Source organism: Dromaius novaehollandiae, chromosome Z, assembly GCF_036370855.1.
Source record: "Dromaius novaehollandiae isolate bDroNov1 chromosome Z, bDroNov1.hap1, whole genome shotgun sequence".
NCBI classification, from domain to species: domain Eukaryota; kingdom Metazoa; phylum Chordata; class Aves; order Casuariiformes; family Dromaiidae; genus Dromaius; species Dromaius novaehollandiae.
This window is the reverse complement of record NC_088132.1, coordinates 10,815,169-10,835,405: the sequence shown is the minus strand read 5'-3', so window position 1 is coordinate 10,835,405 and position 20,237 is coordinate 10,815,169. Positions and strand designations below refer to the sequence as shown.

The 20,237-nt window shown below is 47.9% G+C and overlaps 1 protein-coding gene across 7 annotated transcripts in view; it reads left to right on the top strand.

The window, feature by feature from the left end:
- Window positions 1-20,237, top strand: part of NRG1 (neuregulin 1) — a 302,969-nt gene that overhangs the window by 112,659 nt on the left and 170,073 nt on the right. For 6 of the 7 annotated variants that reach the window (XM_064501187.1, XM_064501186.1, XM_064501185.1 and 3 more), the window contains exon 1: window positions 5,905-6,245. The exons of the other annotated variant lie outside the window; for it this stretch is intronic. In XM_064501187.1, the coding sequence (XP_064357257.1) occupies window positions 6,020-6,245 (226 nt within the window). In that variant the 5' untranslated portion in view covers window positions 5,905-6,019. Of the gene's footprint in view, window positions 1-5,904; window positions 6,246-20,237 lie in introns of those variants that run through there. 7 annotated transcript variants of the gene reach the window in all.

Sequence of the window (20,237 nt, the reverse complement as noted above, 5' to 3'; positions counted from 1 at the left end):
CAGTGTATTTAATCATTTTACTAAGGATTAAAATAAGAAGAGGTAGTGAGAAGAGAAAGCCTACGCAGAGAGATTCTTCACACCACATGTGACGTATTTTTGTTTACTGCTGTATGTGTAACTGATTTTGTGGGCAGCAAAAGCTGCAGTTGAATCATACCAGTTTTGAACAAGCCGTGAATGTGTGCGTGTGTGTGTGTGTTTGTGCGTGCGTGTGTGTGTGTGTGTATATATATATATATGTTTATATGCACATACATATGTGGGGGGTATGTGCATGGGGGAAGTCTCATCCTTTGCATTTATTTAGTCTTATGAAGAAACCCTAGCTCAGGTTTCTCCCTGTTGGGGAGAGGACATTCACCAACATTTGCGCAGGTATGAGGGAGGTAATGTGTCCCTGTTGCCTTCATTTTCAGGTGGTGTCTCCTTTTCTCAGGCATTTTTGTCTTGCTTTGGGGCTGGAAAGGCACTTCTCTACAGCACGCAGTTGAAAGCTCCTAAACTGCAACGAGGCATCTTGCTTTATTGTGGACATTTATGATGGGGTGGTTTGGGTGGGTGGTTGTTCAGCAGACATGACTTTTGTGAATCCCACTGCCAGGCACTTAACACTGTCCAGCCTCTGAGTGGGAAGCCTGTGTGCTTAATTCAGGATGCTGCTTTGGTGAGCAGGCCATTAAGAGTTTGGAGCTACAAAGCTGGGAGCTGTTATGTCTAAATCCCTGCTCAGTCCTAAGCCTGGTTTTTCCTGTCTGTAAAGAAAGTGGCTGATAGCTTTGCCATGCAGCCTCAGGAGCGTTACAGAGACAGACACCTTGGAGACTGCATGTCTTTGGGATCATCTAGGAAAGAAAGCTGTAACAACCTTTGGTGGCAGCACAGGCAAAACAGACTCCAGCACAGCCGTGCTGTGCTGGTTGACTCCAAAGGGGAGCTGCTTTCTCCGGAGTCTGCAGACTCACAGCAGCAGTGAAATGAAGCCCTTGGGGACCCATCAGGCTAGCGAAGTGGTTTAGTCAGAGACACTGGGATAATTATGCACCTTGGTCAGCTGCATCCCATTGGGAACAGCCTTTTTGCTCCAGCAGTCGCTGAAGGTTTCAAGTGCCTGTGGTCCCTGTCGCTCAGTCAGTCACTTTTTGCAGGACAAACCAGCCTGCTGGGGAGACAAGGAGGGCTCGAGGGAGGCAGCAAGGCCACAGTACCACCACACTCGCCAACACACGAGATACAGGCACACCCGTGAGGGGAGCTCCATCGCCCAGAGACAAAAATAGCTTTACCAAAGCTGCCGAGCAGTGTGCAGTTTTGGATGCCCAACCACGCGGATGCAGCCTCTGGATGGGACTGGGCCAAAGTCCTTTCTGACATGTGTCACCTCAGAAGTAAGGGATGTGTGCTGATTGCACAGGGGACAGGTTCACCTGGGATTTATTTCCAGTTTGTGCTAGCCTATTTGAGGCCAGTGGGTCCCTGGTGAGCATACCAGGGCAATGGGGATTATCACACTTGGCCACTTAAGTTTTTTCTACAGTGAGAAAAATCAATCCGGAGCCACAACAGATGTAGATTTAAAGTGAATTTGTTAAACCACATTAAAACTCTGTTTGGGCATTTTCAATTAGAAGTGGTCTTAATGTGATTAGACTTAATTAGTTTCCCAAGTGAATTGGTCTGAGCTTAGTTTAAGATGTTTCAACCCTAGACGAGAGGATCCACCCAGAAATTGAATGAGGTTTTAATATCCACTTAAAAAAATAGTTTGAATTCATTTCCGTAAGAGCACATTGTGTGGATTAAACATTAGTCAGTGGAGTCACAGCAATGAAGTGAGAGAACTGTCAGTTCTGTCGGCACCTGAGGATTTTACTGCCTTGCAGGTCTCGACTAAACAAAGGTTGTCAAAATTATTCCTTGTAATAGATTTTCACCTTCTATGCCTTTTGCCACTTGTTTTTTATTTTTTGCAGCCAAATTTTTGGTTATAGCTAGTGATGTTCTTCAGGAATGTAGTAGCGGTTACGTCCTGTAGAAACCACAAGCCACTTTGACCTGGTATTCTTTTAAGATAGATAAAGGTTATGCTCATTAAATACACAAAACTGTTCATCTTTCATCCCAGATCAAACAGCATCAACACCTTGCCAGTTAATGTGACTCGCAGTTGGTGACCAAAAGACCCATAAAGTTCTGAAACAATGTGTACTAAAGTGCCCGTTTCTCTTGTGACAATTTCCTGAATGTTCACACACCGAGTCTGTAAAAATTGTTGGTAAATCAGATGCTCTTGGATCTTGTTTGTAGCATCATATATACAGACACGTGTACAAACAACTCCAAAATGTGCCATTTCCTGAAAAGAGACGTTAGTGTAACGTCATCACCTGTCATGATTGCCACTGTTGCCAAACGCATTGGTCTGTCAGCTTGACCTTTAAACTGCTGTTGGGATGCTTGTATGTAATCAAGATTTGCATGTTCAAAAATGTCAGTAGGACAGAAGGTACTGTTGTCCTGACTCAGCTGAGTAGATGTCAAAGATCTGGTGCTTAGCTGCTGACAAAATTTGAAGTCCAACTTAAGATGAGAATGTATTTTATTCCCACTTATGGGAAGGATACATCTTTATTATGTATTTCTACTTATGCTGCTGTTTCTTGCCGTTTTCTTGCTGTTAGTGGAGTAGCGATAAGTGGTTTAGTGTTTATGCAGATGTAGGTCCAAAACTGTGCTCGCCTTCATGGGTTTAAAGGAATACCAAATGCAGAGAAAGAGCAATCGTTAATTCTCAGACTGATTTAAGAGTAACCTGAGAGTAGGGTTAACCACTAACTATACTGATACAAGAACTAGTTTTGTTAAATCAGTGCAATTTTTGTAAAAAAAACAGAGGTCGCAAACCACTACATACCCTTCCGGTAAGGCACTGGAGTCTCAAAGCAGTTGTAATTAAGCCCCCTTTGTATGGCCAGTGTATTTGTAAAAAGGAGCCTAAAAGCAAAAGAAAATCAGGTTGTTGAGGTTTTACTCAACTGTTTGTTACACTGGAGCACTCTTTATTTATTTTTGTTTACTGATCAGTCTCTTTTGCCCCACATTTTGCAAAGTTGTTTATGTGAGCGAAAAAATTAGACTTAGCAGCATTTTGCATTCACTTTGCATTACGTAAATAATTGCACAAAGTGCAGAGGTTCGGAGCAGCCAGTTTATCAGCAATGAGATGAGCTTAGGCATAGACAGAGCTTTTTTTTCTTTCATACTGAAGAAGGTGAGATGAAAAGAGCAAGAGATGAATAAGCAAAAGCTCAACAAATAGTTGGCACCTACCATGCCTTGGTGACCAGTGGGCAGCTCTCCTTTACCCATCCTGTGATGAAATGATACACGTAACAGTTTGACTTCTGTGCCCCTGAGATCTACGTAATCTTTCCCAGGTTGTGCAACATGTCTGAGCTATGGTTCTTACCGCACTGAAATGGTGTAAATGATAAAATCCCTGTACCTGAAGAAGTCCAAGTGGCCTGTGGACATGGAGATGGAGGTGCTCTGAGACCTGTGGATGGTACCATGCTGTAACAGCTCAAAATGTTGTTGTATGCAGCTCATTTTTTGAACACTCTCTGAAACACTCTCTCATGGCAGCAGCCAGGCCACCCCCAAGGGCCACAAAACACACCAAGGCCACCTCTCCACACCTTCCATTTGCTTCTTGCTATTTGCCACGACTCTGCATCGGAGGAGATAACCCAGCTGCCAGCATGGTATTAAATCAGCCACTACCAGCTCTGTTATAGTATCTCAGAGCTGGCAGCAGCTAAGGAGGAAAGACAAGCTTCAGTGTCCGGAGCGATCCCTGCCACTTTCACATCGTTGTACACAGGATTAAATCTTGCCTTTTCTCTGCAGAGCTATGACCTGCTGCCTAAAAGGAGCAACATGCCTCCTTCTGGGCGTACAACCTCCGGTTCCTGCGGTCATCTCACAGTACCGGGCCCTACAGAAAGGAGGTGGCTTTGGTGGGGGTCCATCCCGTGTCCGCTCACTGCGCCCCAATGCTGCTAACTCCCTCGCATGGTTACACAACACCGGTAACGCAGCGTGGAGGTAATGTTTACCTTCAGCATTTAAATTCCGCAGAGCACAGAAAATCGGGTCATATCGAGATCATTTAATAGCGTACTCTGTTCTCCAAGCACAGTTTATCCCCGCGTTTTGCCGAAGCATGCTCCCTCCTTGCTGAGTAGTGACCTCTTAAGGCAAAACAGAGCTACTGCGCCAGGAACACCTTCCCTGCCACAGGCTGCTCCTCCCCGAGACTGGCTTTTTCTCCCCTGCCTGGGGTTTACCCCCCGGTTCTCTGCTCAGCACTTTTGAGAAAGGATGTCATAACCCTGTGTACGAAGAAACTCAAGTGCTGTGCAAGTACGCTGAGAAGCAGGACTCCTCTGTGACTTTTTGAGGCAAAAATCGTGCCCGCGTCGCTTTTCATGATCTCATACAAATCACCGATGCTGCGTTGCCAGGCCACTTCATATGTTCGTTTCTTTGCCTTACTGTTTTGCAGTCGATGCTGTTCATTCACTTTCAATTTACAATAGAGTCACAGCTTACACAGGTATGGGTTTTTTTGATTATTTGTTTTTATTAAGTCCAGATGCTGAAATTGCAGTATCACTGGTTAACCACAGCTTTTTTTCAAATCTTCTTGCTCCAGGGGCTCATTGGGAAAATCTCGAAAAAATAGACCCTAAAACTTTCAGCTCCGTAAGACAGGGAAGAGGAACTCAGTATTTATTCATTTTATCTTCTTGGGCCTGGCTCAGAAAAGTTTTTTGAATGTTTTCAGTCAAGCAATACTGGAAAACAGCTCTATAGCGTCTTTTGTGCATGGTGATCATTGTAAATATTTTTGCAGCCTAACAGACACTCAAAATAGTCTCCTCAGAGCCAGTCGCTAAGACCTGCTAAGTAGTAATGCTAGTTTTAGTCTCTGATCCTATCTGTTTTTCCATGTTACGTGACATTTCCAAACCTACAGGATTCCACTGTGAGGTTTTGAGCAATTCATGCAAATTTTTTCTGTAACTTATCAGAGCACCCCGTTTCCTGCCTGGTGGTGTAAGGGCACCTTTTACAAATACTACAGTTGCCTGCACTAGCAGGGACAGTGGCTCAGGTTAGCAGAGCAAGTTTTTACAGACTTTCGGGCTTTTGGACAAGTTTCCAGATGCAGTGAACTCCACATTGCTGTAGTTACAGTGTTATAGCCACTTCAGAGCTTGCTCGAGTATGTCCGTACGGGGAGCAGCCGCATCCACGAGCTGCGGCGAGGTGCACGCCCGCGTACAGGTGGTTCTGGGACCGGCCCTCGAAAAGCAGGCAGAAATAGGGAGGGCTCAGGAGCGGGGCTGCCGGTGCCTGCTGCCCTGAGGCTTTCCCGAGGGCCGGGCCGCAGGGCTGCCCCCAGGGTCCCCCCTACTCCGAGCCCCCGCGGCTGCGACCCCCGGGGGGCGCCTGGGGGCCCCGCACAGCCGCTCGCCCCTGCGCAGCGCGACGCGACGGACCCGGGCTGCCCCGTCCCGTCCCGTCCCGTCCCGTCCCGTCCCGTCCCGTCCCGTCCCGTCCCGTCCTGCGGCGCCGCGGCCGCGCTGCCTGCGCCCTCCCCGGAGCCGGGGCCGGGGCAGGGCCCCCGGCCCGCCCCACGCCCCGGGGCCGCGCAGGCTCCTCCCGAGAGCAAGCGTGCGGTGCCCGGGGCGGGCGCTAGCGCAGCGTGTGCGCAGGGGGGTGTGTATGTGGGCCGGGGTTTATTATTATTATTATTAAGAAAGGGAAGGGAAGGGAAGGGAAGGGAAGGGAAAAAAAAAAAAAAAAAAGGAGGGGGTGGGGGGAAGGAGGAGGGACGGAGGGGGCGAAGAAGAAAAAAAGCCCGGAGAGGAGTTCCCAAAAACTTCCGAGGAACTCGCCGCTCCGGGTCGCGGGCGGCGGCGGCGGGCGAGGCGGACCCGCGGCGGGGGCGATGCGGGAGCCGCGGGCGCTGCGGGAGCCGGCGGACGGCGGGGCCGCGGCGGCGGAGGGCGGCGCGGGCACCACGGCGGCGGCGGCGGCGGCGGGGGGCGCCGGGCCCACCGGCGCCGGGATGGCCGAGAAGAAGGACGGCAGAGGCAGGAAGGGGAGGAAAGGCAAAGGGCCCGGCAAGAAGCCGGCTGCGCCGGAGGAGGGCGAGCCGCCCGGCCCTGCCACAGGTAAGCGCGGCGGCAGGTGCGGGGGGGCGGCCCTGCGCGGCCCCACCGCGCACCCACCTGCTTTTCCCCGCACCCGCGGGGACGCGGCGGCGGCGGCCGCATCCCGCGCGGCTCCGGACCCCGGACCCGGACCCGGACCCGGACCCCGGACCCGGACCCGGCCCGGGGAGCTCCGCGCCGTGCGCGCCCCGCGGAGCGGGGAGGAGCGGGTGGTCGCGGCGCTGCCCGCAGCCCCCGCCGCCGGTCCGGTGCTCCCGGCCGGCTCCTGAGCGCTGAGCGGCTCCCGGCCAGCTGTTGCTTTGCTTTGCGGGGGGGAGATCTCCCATGAGAAAACGCGTTTTCTCTCCCTTCCTTTCCCTCTAGCTGAGTTGGACGAGCGACAAACTTTCGGGTCAGGTATCTCGTCCTGGGGCGACGCTCGCAGCTAGTGCCTCAGGGACAAGCGGAGAGGACTTTTCTCTCACTTAGCAGCACGTGTTGTTTGCCGTACGCCCCACCAGCATGAAGTGCAAGGGCTCTTGCTGGTGAGACCTTCGTCCTTTGTAGGTGTCCTCAGAGGCAGGACTAAGGCTGACCCACAGGTAGGGTTTCATGCCGCGGCACTCGCTGCAGTTACTTGCTATTTCTATCAGCCGAACATCTCAATCAAGATCAAGACTCCTGAGTGTTGTACAAACACACATGAGCACATGATGCTTTTCCTAGAGAGCTCGTGTTATGCCATCTAGTTTATAAGAAAGCCTAGCTGTATGTACATAGAGAGATTCACGTAGCTATTTGCAACAGCAACACATAACTGGAGTTATCGATTAGTCTCTTTATTTGTTGTTTGTTGTAGTTCGTTTTAAAAGAAGTATATGAAAAGCAGAGACAGTTACTGGTTGCTGGGTCCCCCCCCCCTCTTTTTTTTCCCTAAAAAGACAAATAAACAGAAAGCCCCAGAAGGGCAAAACTCCCTAAACACACCTAAGTTAATTTTGCTTAGTGCATCATGGCCAAATATGATGCTGCTCTAGACTTTAATCATCAGCTCTCAAGGAAGACGTGCATGATTCAGCAGTGGCAGGTATCCCTTCAGGCTAATAATCTGTGCAAACCAGCGCTGACCAACACATCCTCTCCTCCTCTGTCCCTCAGAGAGAGCACATCTCACCTAGCTTCTGCTCAGCAGTGGGAGTAAATGAAAGCTTCAGGTTCAGCAGAAGAGGTCTCCCTTGCTATGCCAAGCTATAGAGAAACTCTTCTTTTGACCTTCCTACTCTCTCTTTTTCACTCTATTAGGGTTTTTGTATATATATAAAGCTGCTAACCGTTACACAGTGTGAGCATTGTGAGCCTCTCCTGCTAATAGCTAACTGCCTCTTGCAAAATTAAAACCTCTGGCAAACCTAGCAGTGACAGCTGGGCAGCCTGAAGTGTTTGGGTTTTTCTGTTTGTTTTTGTGGTTGATATAGAAAATATGAGGACAGTGACATGTTGGAGGACTTGTGACAGGAAAGCTCTGTCTGGGGCGTGTGGTGAAGGAGAGGGACTCACTGCGTGTGCCCTGGACGCTCTCTGTGTCCAGCCCCGTTCTTGCGGGAGAGCTCTCCTGCTCCGGGGACAGTTTGCCGTCTCCAGCAGAGCAGAAGCTGTTGCATGAGCTGGAGGGGCTGAGACGGTCTCAGGCAGCTGGGACCAGCTCTGTGCAGGGCTGGGGAGACTTCAGGTGCCTTGGGCTGGGTGCTCGTGTCAGTGGGGAAGGAGCTGGGGAAATCGGCTGCGGACTGGAGGGGGTATTTTTCAAGTAGCCCAGCTGGCCTGACTGAGCTAGACAGAGCTTTTGGGGAAGATGACCTCCTTTCTCAGGTCAGGGGAGCTGGAGTGACTGAGTCTGGAAGATCCACATGGGTATATAACAGCTAAAGTTTTGGTATCCACGTGGGCTTAGTTCCCAGTCCTGGGGTGGTCTAATCAGGTCTGTTGTGGGGAGAGTTTTATTTGAAAAGCTGAAGGGTGGCAAGTGCATTACTGTTGCAGCCTGAGGTCCACCAAGTCAGGGTTCAGATCAAGCAAAGTTCCTAAAGTTTTGCTAAGGCACCAGAGGGTTCGTGTCCTTACCAAGCCAAAATACGGCAGTGTTTCTCTCAGCAAAAGTCAATTTTTCTGGCAGTGCTTGCCTCAGTTCTCCAAATGAAGAGGGAAAGACCTGCAGAAGCACCTATTTGGAGAAAACACGCCTGTGCAAAGGTGCCAGTATGTTTTTGCCAGCATAAAAGTGTAACGCCCTCATCCATACCTGACCTTACTAGTCAAAAGTTTCTTGTGTAGGCAAGAACTGAGCATTCCTCTATCTTATGTAATGAAAATCCCACTCCTTCCAGGATGAGTGCATGTGGCAGGTAATTCACATGTGTAGCCAATCCATGTACAGTGCTTGCAGGTACGGTATCTAACGAAGAATCAAAATCAAAATCAGAGTCAAATACAGCATGAGATGTCATTGCTCACTTGACTTGCAGTCAAATAATGTCAAGTAGAAAGTGTTGCATTTACAAATTATACCTATTCTGTTATTTAAAGATATTTTTCTGTTTTGGGGGAGCTTAGAGCAAGAGCTGATATTCTAGAAGAGAAAGAGCAAAAAGATTGCTACCATAACATGTAGCAGGGAGTAGTTCTACGTTTCATGCAATGGGCTTTTATTCTCTCTGTTCAGGCATGTTAGAGCTTAGGTTAGTGACTGGGCTATACATATTGATTAATGCTGCAATAATTGAGGATGTAATGAAGGCCTCAGTGGGACCACAATTTCTCCTTTTAGCTAATACACTTTTGCAGTAAGAAGCAAAGCACTGTCAGATATGCTGATCGGTTGATGTGTTAGGAGTGTTAAGTTGGAGAGGTTACACAGCAGCTTTGCTTTTTAGTTACCAGCTTTCCTAAATTGAAATATGCTAGGAATTGTCATTGTCTTTGTTGTATTCCTCTCTGTCAGTAATTTACATCTATTCCTGGGCTTCCTTTTGCATGAAAGGTAGCCCTTACACCCAGACAGCAGTTTTAAGTCCTGTGCACCGGCATAGAAGCACTTAGCAGATCTTGAGTTTTTTGTTTAGTGCTGTGTTTTTCTGATTGTTGCTTCTCTCAGCTTAGCTTGGTGGACTTTGGCTGTCAAAGTAATTCACATATCCTTTCAGTCCTGGGTCCGCAAGCATCGTTTTACTGGTAATGTGTCATCAACTTCAGAGTCAGCTTTATAATTTTTAAAAAATGGCATGGGAACTTTTCTATCTTCTCTTATAAATCTTCTGGGAAACTTTGGAATATGTATTAGGGAAGAAAGTTAATTAGAGCATTATTAAAAGAAAAATCTTAGCAGGTTTGGCCGGCTCTGCTCAGCTGCACAGTGGCAACATCGGAAAATATCATGCTTTTCATTGCCCAGGTGATTTCAGGGTTCAGTAGCAATAGTTTGGGGAGGGCCACGCTGCTGTGGTTTATTTGTTCCAAAACTGGGCAAAAGAAAATTTCCCGCCCCACACACGCACTTCAGATGGCCTTGAACAAATCAATCCCATCTGGCTTGCTTGAAGTCCAGAGTGATTTTATCTTCCTTCATCTGGGCACTCCAGATCGTGATGAGTACAGAGGGTGGTAAACCGAGCAGAGGGTATTATGAATTGACAGAAGCTTGCAGCTTTTCTCCCAGTGATTTCACTGCCCTGCTATGCCAACGGAGAGTGCAGGGGCCGCGCAGTCCCGCCAGCCGGGCCGCCCGGGGCACCGCCGGCGTGGCCAGGACATCCCGCCTGCGCAGACCCACCTCACGCTGGAGGCGGAGGCGCTGGAGGGAGCTTTGTCTCCAAACCTGCCCCACACAGAGGCACTGATCCTGGCCCTGGGGCTGGGAGGCAGAGCTCGAGCCCTTTGTGCCGGTCCTTGAACCCTCCCATCAGCCAGACCTTCAGACTGTGCCCCATGAGATGGTGACAGTGAAGTGAGAGAAGGGAGTCACTCCGGGAAAAATCTCACTGTGAAGGAGCGGTGTTTTGGTAAATAAGATGGTGCACCAGCACGTCGGCTGCCCAGCCCCTCTGTCAAGTGTTTGCAGACTTTTTGGGGAATGTGAGTTTTCAGGCAGTTTCTCCTTCACAGAGAAGATGAGGGAGCGGCTGCTGAGCTTGAGAGGACAAAGTATGAGAGGACATGAGGTACTTCTGAGAAAAGAAGCCTTGGTGGGCCACAAAGACTGTCTGTGCTGTCAGAGCAGAGGTCTCTGTGGCTGTGGGTTGTATCAGCCACTCCATAGATCAGTAGCAATGGTAGGACGAGCAAGGCTCTGCGACAGTCTGGTGCAAAAAAAAAAAAAATAAAAATGAATTGACAGGATGGGGGGAAGAGCAGCAAAGGTGGGACCCCAGTCATCATTTCAGTCTGCATTGTGATGAACAGGGACACACATCTACATCTGCAGAGCCCAGAGAAGGGATACTAAAGTCATTGACATAGATGATAACAAGTATTTGCTGGTAAGAAACTTTATTTAGACTTAGATGAAAGGCCAGAGCTTTGACTGCATGGCAGAAGAAAAAGTGCAATGTTCAGATAAGATGACTGTGACTGCGCATCATCTTTGACTTCCTCTGGGTAGCAGGCTTGGCTGATGAAGAAAGAAATGGTGTTGATCGTACTAAAGACCAAGGTTTAGTTCAGGGCTTGGTGAGGAGGATTGAGAGCTCAATATGGGGCTTGCAAAGTTTGAATTGAGACTCAGCATCAATTAAAAGAGGTCAGAAGGCAGATCAAGATTTTAGCATGAATTGAAAGAGAGAGCCTTGGAGATGGCAGTGGAAGCTGTGATTTCTGGGAAGAGTCATCCATTTCTAGAGAAAAACCATTATTTAGGAAGAGTGACAACCTGTGGTATTTTCAAGCCAAAATACTCTTGTGCTGCCGGTATGCCTGTACATTTTTCTGGAAGGAAAGTAAAGCCTCTCCACCTGTCTGCAGTGCGTGAACGCTCCAAACATTCCACACAATCTTCAGAGCAATTTTGAGAATGAATCTTTTAAAAAGCATGCGAGTGCGTTCATGTTTTGTGAATAAATGAGATTAGTCACTATTCCACCTTTTTTGACTCAACGCTACAAGTACTACTTGACTGTAGCCATGGGAATGCAAATAAAATTGTGAGGACATACCAGTTTGGTTGTCCAGTAAATAGTGCACGTGTATAGAAAGACATTCCCCTCATCTTCCAGAAACTGTTCTGAACTTCGTGCAAATATCGATAGCGGGGGAAGGCTGAACTGATCTTTTACCTTGGGTAGAGAAATGCCAACATCTGCTAAGATAGGCAAAGATTTTAAAACATTAATGTCTGGCAAAACTTGTGAACTGATGCTCAAATCTAAGTTCGTCTCTTTGCAGTTGTGGGTTTCTCTTCTTTGGGCTTCTGGAAAGGCACTAACTAAACAAGAAAAAACAAGTTGAGTGAAACAGTTTGAAGCAGCTCTTTGAAAAGAAAAGAAAAAGATTTTACAGGATTGACTTTTCTGAAGGCTTCAGCATTCACTGTTTGGGGCAGCTCATTTTTCATCTCTTGTACAAAATCAAAGCCACTTGCTTTTCAAGAGCACATTTTGGGTGCTGGGTTCACAAAGGTCTAGTTATTAAGAGTCAAAGAGGAGCTGCTGAGCATCTTCAAAAATGGGTTCTACTTTAGGCACCTAAGTGGCAATTTGTTCCTCTGAAAGTAAGGAGAGCTTAGTACTAAACCGGGGAAAGCTTTCTTGCAAGCACCTCCCCCCTCCTTAATCTATCCCTAAGCATCTGATAGCCCTTTGAGTCAGGTACTTATAACCCAAGAGCAAAACAGTGAAGAACAATCATGTCGCAAAGTGTCAGAAGTTCTGGAAATGCTATGAATTCTTACCAAATCAGTGTTTTGTTAACATTCCAAAAGTAACAAGAGTGAATGTGACTTTAACAGTACTGATAGTTTATCATGTTCCGTTATGATACAAGAAAACAAACCAAGTGTCAATATTTTGTGTGAGTCATTCTAGCTGTACAAAGAACTGCCCGAATGTGCTTCAAGTGTTCGAGTTAACCCTAAGTTACTGCCTCGAATATCCTGAGGGCAAGCCCGGCTGGGAGGGAGGGTTTATGCCAGCGTAGGACAACTTGCCGGGGACGGTCTGCCTGGGAAGGACCACGGCGTCGGGTCTGCACGCCACGAGCGACGGAGAGCTGAGGCGAAGCCTGCCTTGGTGTTTCACTGCAGCTGCGGCGCTTGAACGTCGTGCCCACCGCGGCGTCTAGGGATGCGCGGCTGCAAAAACAGCGGTGAACAGTGGCGATGAAAAAAAACAGGAAAAGGCCTTCCTTCGGTGGCCCGAGGCGGAAAGGACCAGGGGCCGGTGCTGCCGCGGAAAAGCCCCGCGGTGCCGCTGCCGCTGCCGCCGCCGACCGCGAGAGGGTGCGCGGGGCGCGCTGCCGGCTGCGCCCGGGGGCACCGGCTGCACCGGACCCCGGGACCCCGGCTTCCCCCGGCCCCGCTGCCCCCTCCGCACTGCCCCGGCAGTGCGGAGCTCCAGGCTGAGCCACGCGGGAGTTTCACGAGTTCTGGTTTGGGGTTTTCTGTTTCTTTCCTTTTCCCGTCCTTTGGCTCTGTTTGCATTTCGCAAGCAGTGTGAGGTATCGGAGGATCGTGTCTGAAAGCAACCTCCCGAACATGCGAGGGGCGGGGGGGTTAAGATGAGCAGGTAAACTGGCAGGGAAGCTGTGAGGGAAACTTGGATCCTGATGCACGCTCTGCTCTGATGTCATGTAACATGAGTATGAAAAAGTTCAGTGTGAGGTCACAGGAATGTTCATGAACATGCTTTTCTCTTCCATTCCCTCCTCCTTTCTTTTCTGCTTTCTTTCCTCTTATTCCTTCTTTTCTCCCTTACATTCCTCCCTTACTTTCCTCCCTCCCCACTTCCCATTCTTCCCTCTCTTCTTCCCTCCCTTCCTCCCTCCTTTCCTTAATCCTTTTCACTCTCCCTTGTTCCCTCCTTTCTTCAAACCCTTTTCCCTTTCCATTCATCCATCCTTCCATCCCTCCTTCCTCCCTCCCTCTCTCTGTCCTTTTCTTCCACCCTCCTTTCTTCCTTCCCTTCTATTTTTCTTCCATCTTCCCCCCTTTTCTCCTTCCCTCTTTTTCTCCATTCCATCCATCTGTCCTTCCCTCTGTCCTTCCCATTTGCTTTGTTTCTGCTAATGGAGAAAAACAATAGAGGGAAAAATAAAGCAAGAGATTTTATAAGGCACAAACAGGGAGCTTTATTATAACACCCTCTCTAGAGTAACTGCTGTCCTTCTTCTGTCTGTTTTCTCATTTCTGCTTGTGTAATTTCTTTGGAAGCGTAAGATCTGGGGAGAAACCAACCATGTTATGTAGGTTGCTCGTTGTGGGCCGTTTGACTCCCCTTGGCTCTGACAGGGAGTCCATAGGCTTCAGAGGTCAGGGACTGACAGAGTGACATCATCCGACCCTATGTTTTGGCTGATGAGATGTTAATCCAGTCGTGATAGTTCATCCGGGCGTCTTTCCTCATTCTCTGTGTGCATCTGTTTCTCCGGTTTTATGAGCTGATCGTCCCTTCCACCTCTGTAAGCAGGGGGAATCCGGGTCAGGCAGTTTGGGGCTTGGCATTCAGAGCTCGTACTCAGGTTGAGCCTTGCTCCATGGCTTTTTCCAGTGTTAGCAGCTTTCATCTCACCCTGGGCTAACTGCATGCCGTGTCCTATGGCTAATGGTTAATCCCTTTGAAGACAGTTACGGGAGCATGAATGCATATCTGAGATGATACAAATAGAGTCCTGGTAACATCCAGTTGCTGTGGTGATTGATAGGGGTTGTTCCCCCTGCAGGGGCTGCCAGAAGAGTTATTTTTTTTAATCCAGTATAGGGAGAGAGTGTGTGTGTGTGTGTGTGTGTGTGTGATGCTTTAGCAGGATGCTTGGCTTCTATAGTGACAGACTTAGTTTTCCTTTGGGGAAGTACACTGGACTTTGAAAGGGGAAAAAAAGGGGCTGTTCTCTCAACTCTATATTACACCTGAAACAGCACTGAAAACTGCTCTGAGTTACTGCATTATGTTTGGAATGGATGCCAGGAAACAAAATAGGGCCAGTAATTCTGTGAATGCTTTTTCGCATGTAGCCTTGAATTGGACAAAATGCACAGATGTTATTTGTGCCATGAAAGTGCTTGAAGATCTGACTGAAATCTGTAGCCTTCAAAGTGTCCACTGTGGAACAAGCTCAGGTTAAGAGAAAGCTCCTATTGCCAGGGAGCCTACAGTCTGCATGTCCAACGTCGCCCGAGGTCAGAGTCAGCTCCCAGAACAGAGCTCAAGTCTTCTTATTCACATGTTAACCTCTTCCTACAAACAACCCTGTTTCCTGTTGTATGCCATTTCTATAGATAAGAAAATAAGATACAGATAACATGAACCAGTGCAGTTCATACCCTCTTCTTTGACATGCAAGAAAAAATCCTTTGCTGCTGTGCAAATGGGTTTCCTGGAAGGCACTGTGCATTGCTGTGTCACCTGTGGCAGAGGGAAGAAAAGGTCTAGGTAGCATTCACACTGTTTTCCCATTGGTCATGTGGAGTCAGCTCTGTGGCAGGAGCCATTTCCGTAGGAAAGATACGCAGATGAAGAAAATCAGGGAAGAAATTGGTCATGCCACTGTGCTGGAGCTGCATGTTCAGGGAATATCACAGATAGGCTTTGAGAGACCTGCAGAGAGGAGCTGGTGTTAGAAAATTTTTCCACCAAGTTTATCCCAAGGATGCATTTCCCACTGCAAGAAAGAAGAGCTGCTCATGAGGGAAACTTCCCTAATGGAGCTGGCTCAGATGGGAGCGGTGTGGTCCAGTTGCCAGCACCTTTTCTTTTCCTGCCCTTGGCTGTGCTGCTGCAGTGAACCACACCAGCTTTGCAGCCATGTCCTGACCAGCTACAGAAATGCACAGAGCTTTGTCTGGATAAGTTAGCTAGGCTTCTGAAAAGTGAGCACGAAAACATGAAAGCTGCTAGTGGAACCTGTTCTTGGAAAGGGTAGGCTGGCAATACAGAGGTATAAAGCACACTAAAAAGCTTATTCTCCAGGGGAGCTCTAGAGAATGAATGGAACTGCTAGCCCACAGATCAGATTAGATAAAAGGCACTGATGTTGAAAGTGAGAGTAATTATGCATAGGACTTGTCTGGGCACGTAGAGGATTTCCTGTCCCTCGCAGCCTGGGAGGCAAGGATTGGTATCTTTTTTGAAAGTTATTCTATAGCTCAACCAGAAGTTATGGAATGAATGCAGGAGTTACTGGGTGAGGTTTTTTGTGTGTGTTTGGCTTCTAGGCCAACCTCCTGCACAATTTATTGCCAGACTTAGTTTTGTAGGTTCCAGCTGTCCTAGCTTCTCTCTTTTTTTTTTTTTTTTTTTTTTTTCCTGTTGATACATTTGGACTTAAAACTGATTCTTCTCTTCAGCGTGGTGTGGGTGGCACATCTGAGAAGGTGCTGCAAGTGTGCAAAAGGCTAAGTGCAAATGCTGGATGACAAAATGAGCTGCGAATGTAAGTGAAACTGATGTTGCGTGGCATTTTTCCTGGCTCTGTGAAGGGCTAGCAAGCTCAGAAACTGGAAAGCTATTTCAGATTAACTATCTGAAAAAAAAATGGGGGGGGGGGGATTAAAGTAAAGTGAGAGGTAGATTTAAGATAAATAAATGTCCTTTTATCTCAGGTGTACTCCTATATTATTTGGCATTGCTGTTCCTTGATTACTTCTCTCACCTGTGGGTGAGGCTGTCTCTCACCCTACTCCATCCCCACTGCTGCAGAATGAGGAGCCTCTTTGCAGGGGTAGGGCCCATCCTATCACAAAATGGTTAGCACTCAAGCCTAGCCACAAGGTCTCTCCTGAGGTTCGTGTTAGTACCACACATCCCAGGTCCCACGGGTCTCAGCCACAGGTGTCCTTCTTCCCATCCCCAAAGTGCTGTCTGCCTCCTTCCCTTTTCCAGCCCATGCCTGACCGGCAGAGGCTGTTGGCAGTAAACAGATTGCCTCCGGTTTCCAGGCACGATGTGTGACAGGAACCAGTTCTCCAGCTGCAGTGTGAGTTGTACTTAACAGCAGGATGCAGGCAGGCCTTGGTGTTAGGGGCATGTTATCTTCACTGCTGTCCACAAGACAGAGCAATGGAGAGCATATCATTTCTGAGAGCTGTTGAGAAGGCAATAGCCTGATGTAGGCATTTTATTGAAAAGGCATGGAAATAATTGCACTGCTGCTGCTGCCAGTGACATTGTTGCTTCCTCTTGAGAGGAGGTGCTGAAGAGAGGTTCCCAGGGGTGCAGAAGGCAGCTGAGGATGGCTCAGCCCCAGGGTGGGTTTTAACAGCATCTCATGGTTCACTCTGGAATTCAGTGGCTTCCCCTCAAGTCTACTTCATGTGCAGGTGCCATCAGAACAGAAGTAGGCTGCCAGGTTTGGATATTTATTTTCTTCTCCAGAGCCTGCAGTTTGATTCTGCAATGCCTGTTTCCTTTTAATTTCCCCAAAAGTCAGACTCTCCCTCTGTAATGAATGGTACTGAGCACTAACTGCCATAGCAAGCTTGCCTGAAGATAGTGCCAGGTCAATTAAATCTGCATTGTGGCACTGGCAAAAGGAAAACAGCATGTGGATTAGATGACATGGCGGGAGGACATCTTGCCTGCATGTGGAAAGACTTTGCAAGCGCTTTGAATACTTGCATATGAAGAAAGTGTTTGGGGGCCTCTTCTTCTGCTGTTGCCCTGTGTATAGTCTCTGCACACCTGCCAAGATGCTTCTCAGAGTTGAGGATTACAAACCATTAATTTTCACTAGACTCTCTCCAGCACCAAAGCCTGTTTTGGAAGGGAAGCAGTTTGGTGGTCCATGCTCTGCCATCTCCACCATGAGACAAAGTAGTCCAGAGACTCTTCTGATTTATACTGTCATTTAGTTTGTGCCAGGAGGTTGTAGGTGGTCATCCTCTTCCTGCCACAATTCTTCACTAATACCTGGGGTTGGTGACTGCGTTCTGGTCACTTGTGTTGTCCAGGAGCAGCCAATTCTGAGTGTGAGATCTATCTCTGAGCTCTAAAAAAAGTCTCTTTGGATGGCATTTTTCCTGCCAGAAGTGGCAAGAAGTGGATAGTGATGCTAACTTGCTTCAGTGTAGGCAGCTTTTTCTGGATGTTTCCCAGGCACCTGCATGCACCACAGCAGGGAAGAATAAAACCTGCTGTTGGTCATTTTAAGGCAAACTGCTGGGGAAGAAGAGCTTTCATCAAAGAGTTTGACTTTGGAGGAAGAAACATGGGCAGAACAAACACTGGGTGCCAGCTGTAGCAACACCACTTACACAAATGTGCATGGTCCTTACCTCGTAGACAGAAGAGTGGGTCCAACCACCTCCAAGCCATTATAGCTCTGGGGCTGCTGGGTCTGTATCTCCCTGTCCTGTGCACTGCTTGGTCCTGCAGGAAACCTCATCTGCTAACTTACAAATAAGTTCACCTGTCAAAAATGCAGGAAACTCCTTAAACTTCACTGGGACTATTTGCAGACTTCAACTTAAGGACTCACTTCAGCACTTCGATAAGTGCAACTAATGGGGGCTGTATGTGAAGAGAAGATTTCATGCTTACAGTCACATTTCCTCTTAGCTTACATGGGTGACCCATGGTTTTTAAACCGTGAGCAGGTCCTCCCAGATGTCCCTTGACTAGTCCTGAAAGAGAACAAATGTACAGGCAAAAATGCAATTAATGACATTGCAAATTATTTAAACTGAAAATAACAAATGGTCTTCACAAAATTACAAACAACTTCCATCCTGCAAGCACAGTATTGAAAGAAGCTGGCATCATGTCTGCTGACCTAGAGATGATACAGGAAAAAAAGATTGAATATTGAATGCGAAAATTAAATATTTAATACTTGCTGCTGAGGTTACTGTTTAACTCAGCTGACCTGGGAAATCAGGTGTTTCTACATCTCCAGGTGTTTTGGCATCTTTTTCATTTTATTCTCTCTGCCTCAGCAAAGTGACAGCCATTCCTCTTTCTGTCTTGGTGTCTTTAGCTCTTGCAAAGAGGAGGCAAAAATGTTTCTTCTGTCTAGAGTTATACTAGAGCAAGGTCAGGGCAAACACACATGCAAACTTGCACACAGACACATTGGTCCATCACAGCTGCAGCGAGAGGAGAGTTATTTTTTAAGTGTTCAGGCCCTCCTAGAGTTGTATAACATCAGAGAATTCCTCCACTGAGGAAGTATCAAGAAAAGTAAAGGCTCATTTTTAATCCTTTTTTAATTTTTAGTTCCATAAAAATGCTGGAGCCCCTGGACAGACCCCCTCAGGGAGTGGTCATGTGAAATGTGCCAACAGCTGGATGGCACAAATTTGGAAAGCACTGCTGTCTGTAAAGAACGGAACTGAACGCTGCTGTGAGAAAGCAGTGCATTTTCCAAAATAATCCTTTTATTTCCATATTAATGCTTAAGAGAGGAACAAATGTGTATTCTTTGGATAGAGTTGGGAAGTCAGCTCTTTACAGAAAAGCAGAAATCTCCCCACCACAGCTCACAGCAGGGAAGTGTTGAAATGTTTTAGAACAGCAAGTTCCCTTTGATTTTTTTTAAACTACAGTTGGTTCAGAACTCCCCTGACAAATTAAAGGAATACCGGGCAGCCTCAGGATTGCCTTGTTTCATGGCACATTTCATGAGGTTTCTCACTCTCAGTTTCATGGAAAAAGCCGGTCCATTTCTGATCAATCCCAAAGAACTCGGGAACAAAACGAGAGCTGTAAAACTTTGATGTTGTGGTGTAAGCAACAACTTGAGGTATTAAGAACTGGAATTTGTTTGCTAGGCTGTTTCCATTCATAAAACCACAGCGATTGCTGACTCTGTAGCCGGGGGGCAGGTAAGATAAAAACAATAAGGCAGGTGCAGAATTACGCCGATGGTGCACGTGGGCCGCTCTCCCATCAGTCAGCCGGAGACTCACGGGTCTGGGGACATCACGTGAGGGTGGCCTGCTCTGCTCCTGCGAGGAGCTCCCCTTCGCCCGCTGCTTCTCCCAGGCCCAGGCCCCTCCGCGGGGGACACCTGGGCTTCCTCACCCACCCCCAAGGCCAGCCAGGAGAGGGAGGAGGTGGTCCGTCCATCAGCCTTTCAGCACAGAGGTCCCCAAGCATCTACCCCAACCCACCAGTACCTGTTTCCTCCTTGGCTCTCCAGCCTGGGGGACCTCGCCACAGCCAGATGTGTCACAGCCGACAATTTATGCTGGCTTTTCATCTTTTTTCCCACTCACCCAGTGCTGGAGGTGGCACATCAGGCTAGACAAGCTTTTAGTCTGACCAGGGACTTCATTTTTATGGGTAGTGAAACCGAGGATGGAGGGAAACACGGGTATGTGGGCCTGTACAACACGGGAAAATATGGGGTGTGGAGGATTTTTTGAGCAGGAGTGGAGGGCAGACACTTGACCAGGAATGAATGCATCGGCAACTGAGGGAGTCCTTCCTTACGCAGCTGCCCATTTCTCATGTTCTCAGTGCTCTGCTGCATCCCTTTCCCCAGCACCACCATTCACATTTCAAGCAAACCCTCTTGCCTGGAGCATGCCGTATATAATGTTTCTAAGGAGGAATGTGGGGGTGGAAAGACCACATGAGGTCATAAAGTTTTTGTGCAGTTGCAATTTGATCCAAAAAGTGAATTACCAGGTGCTTCTTCAGAGAGGGATTGGAGGTTATATTTAAATACCTCATTTAGAAAAGCATTTTACACCAGGAGAGAATCAATTCCATTTATTCTCTAAATGTACATTTGTTTTACCATAGCATAATTCCAGGACAATTGATCAGTGGATTGAAAAAACAAATTAAAAAAAAAAAAGAAAAGGCTACA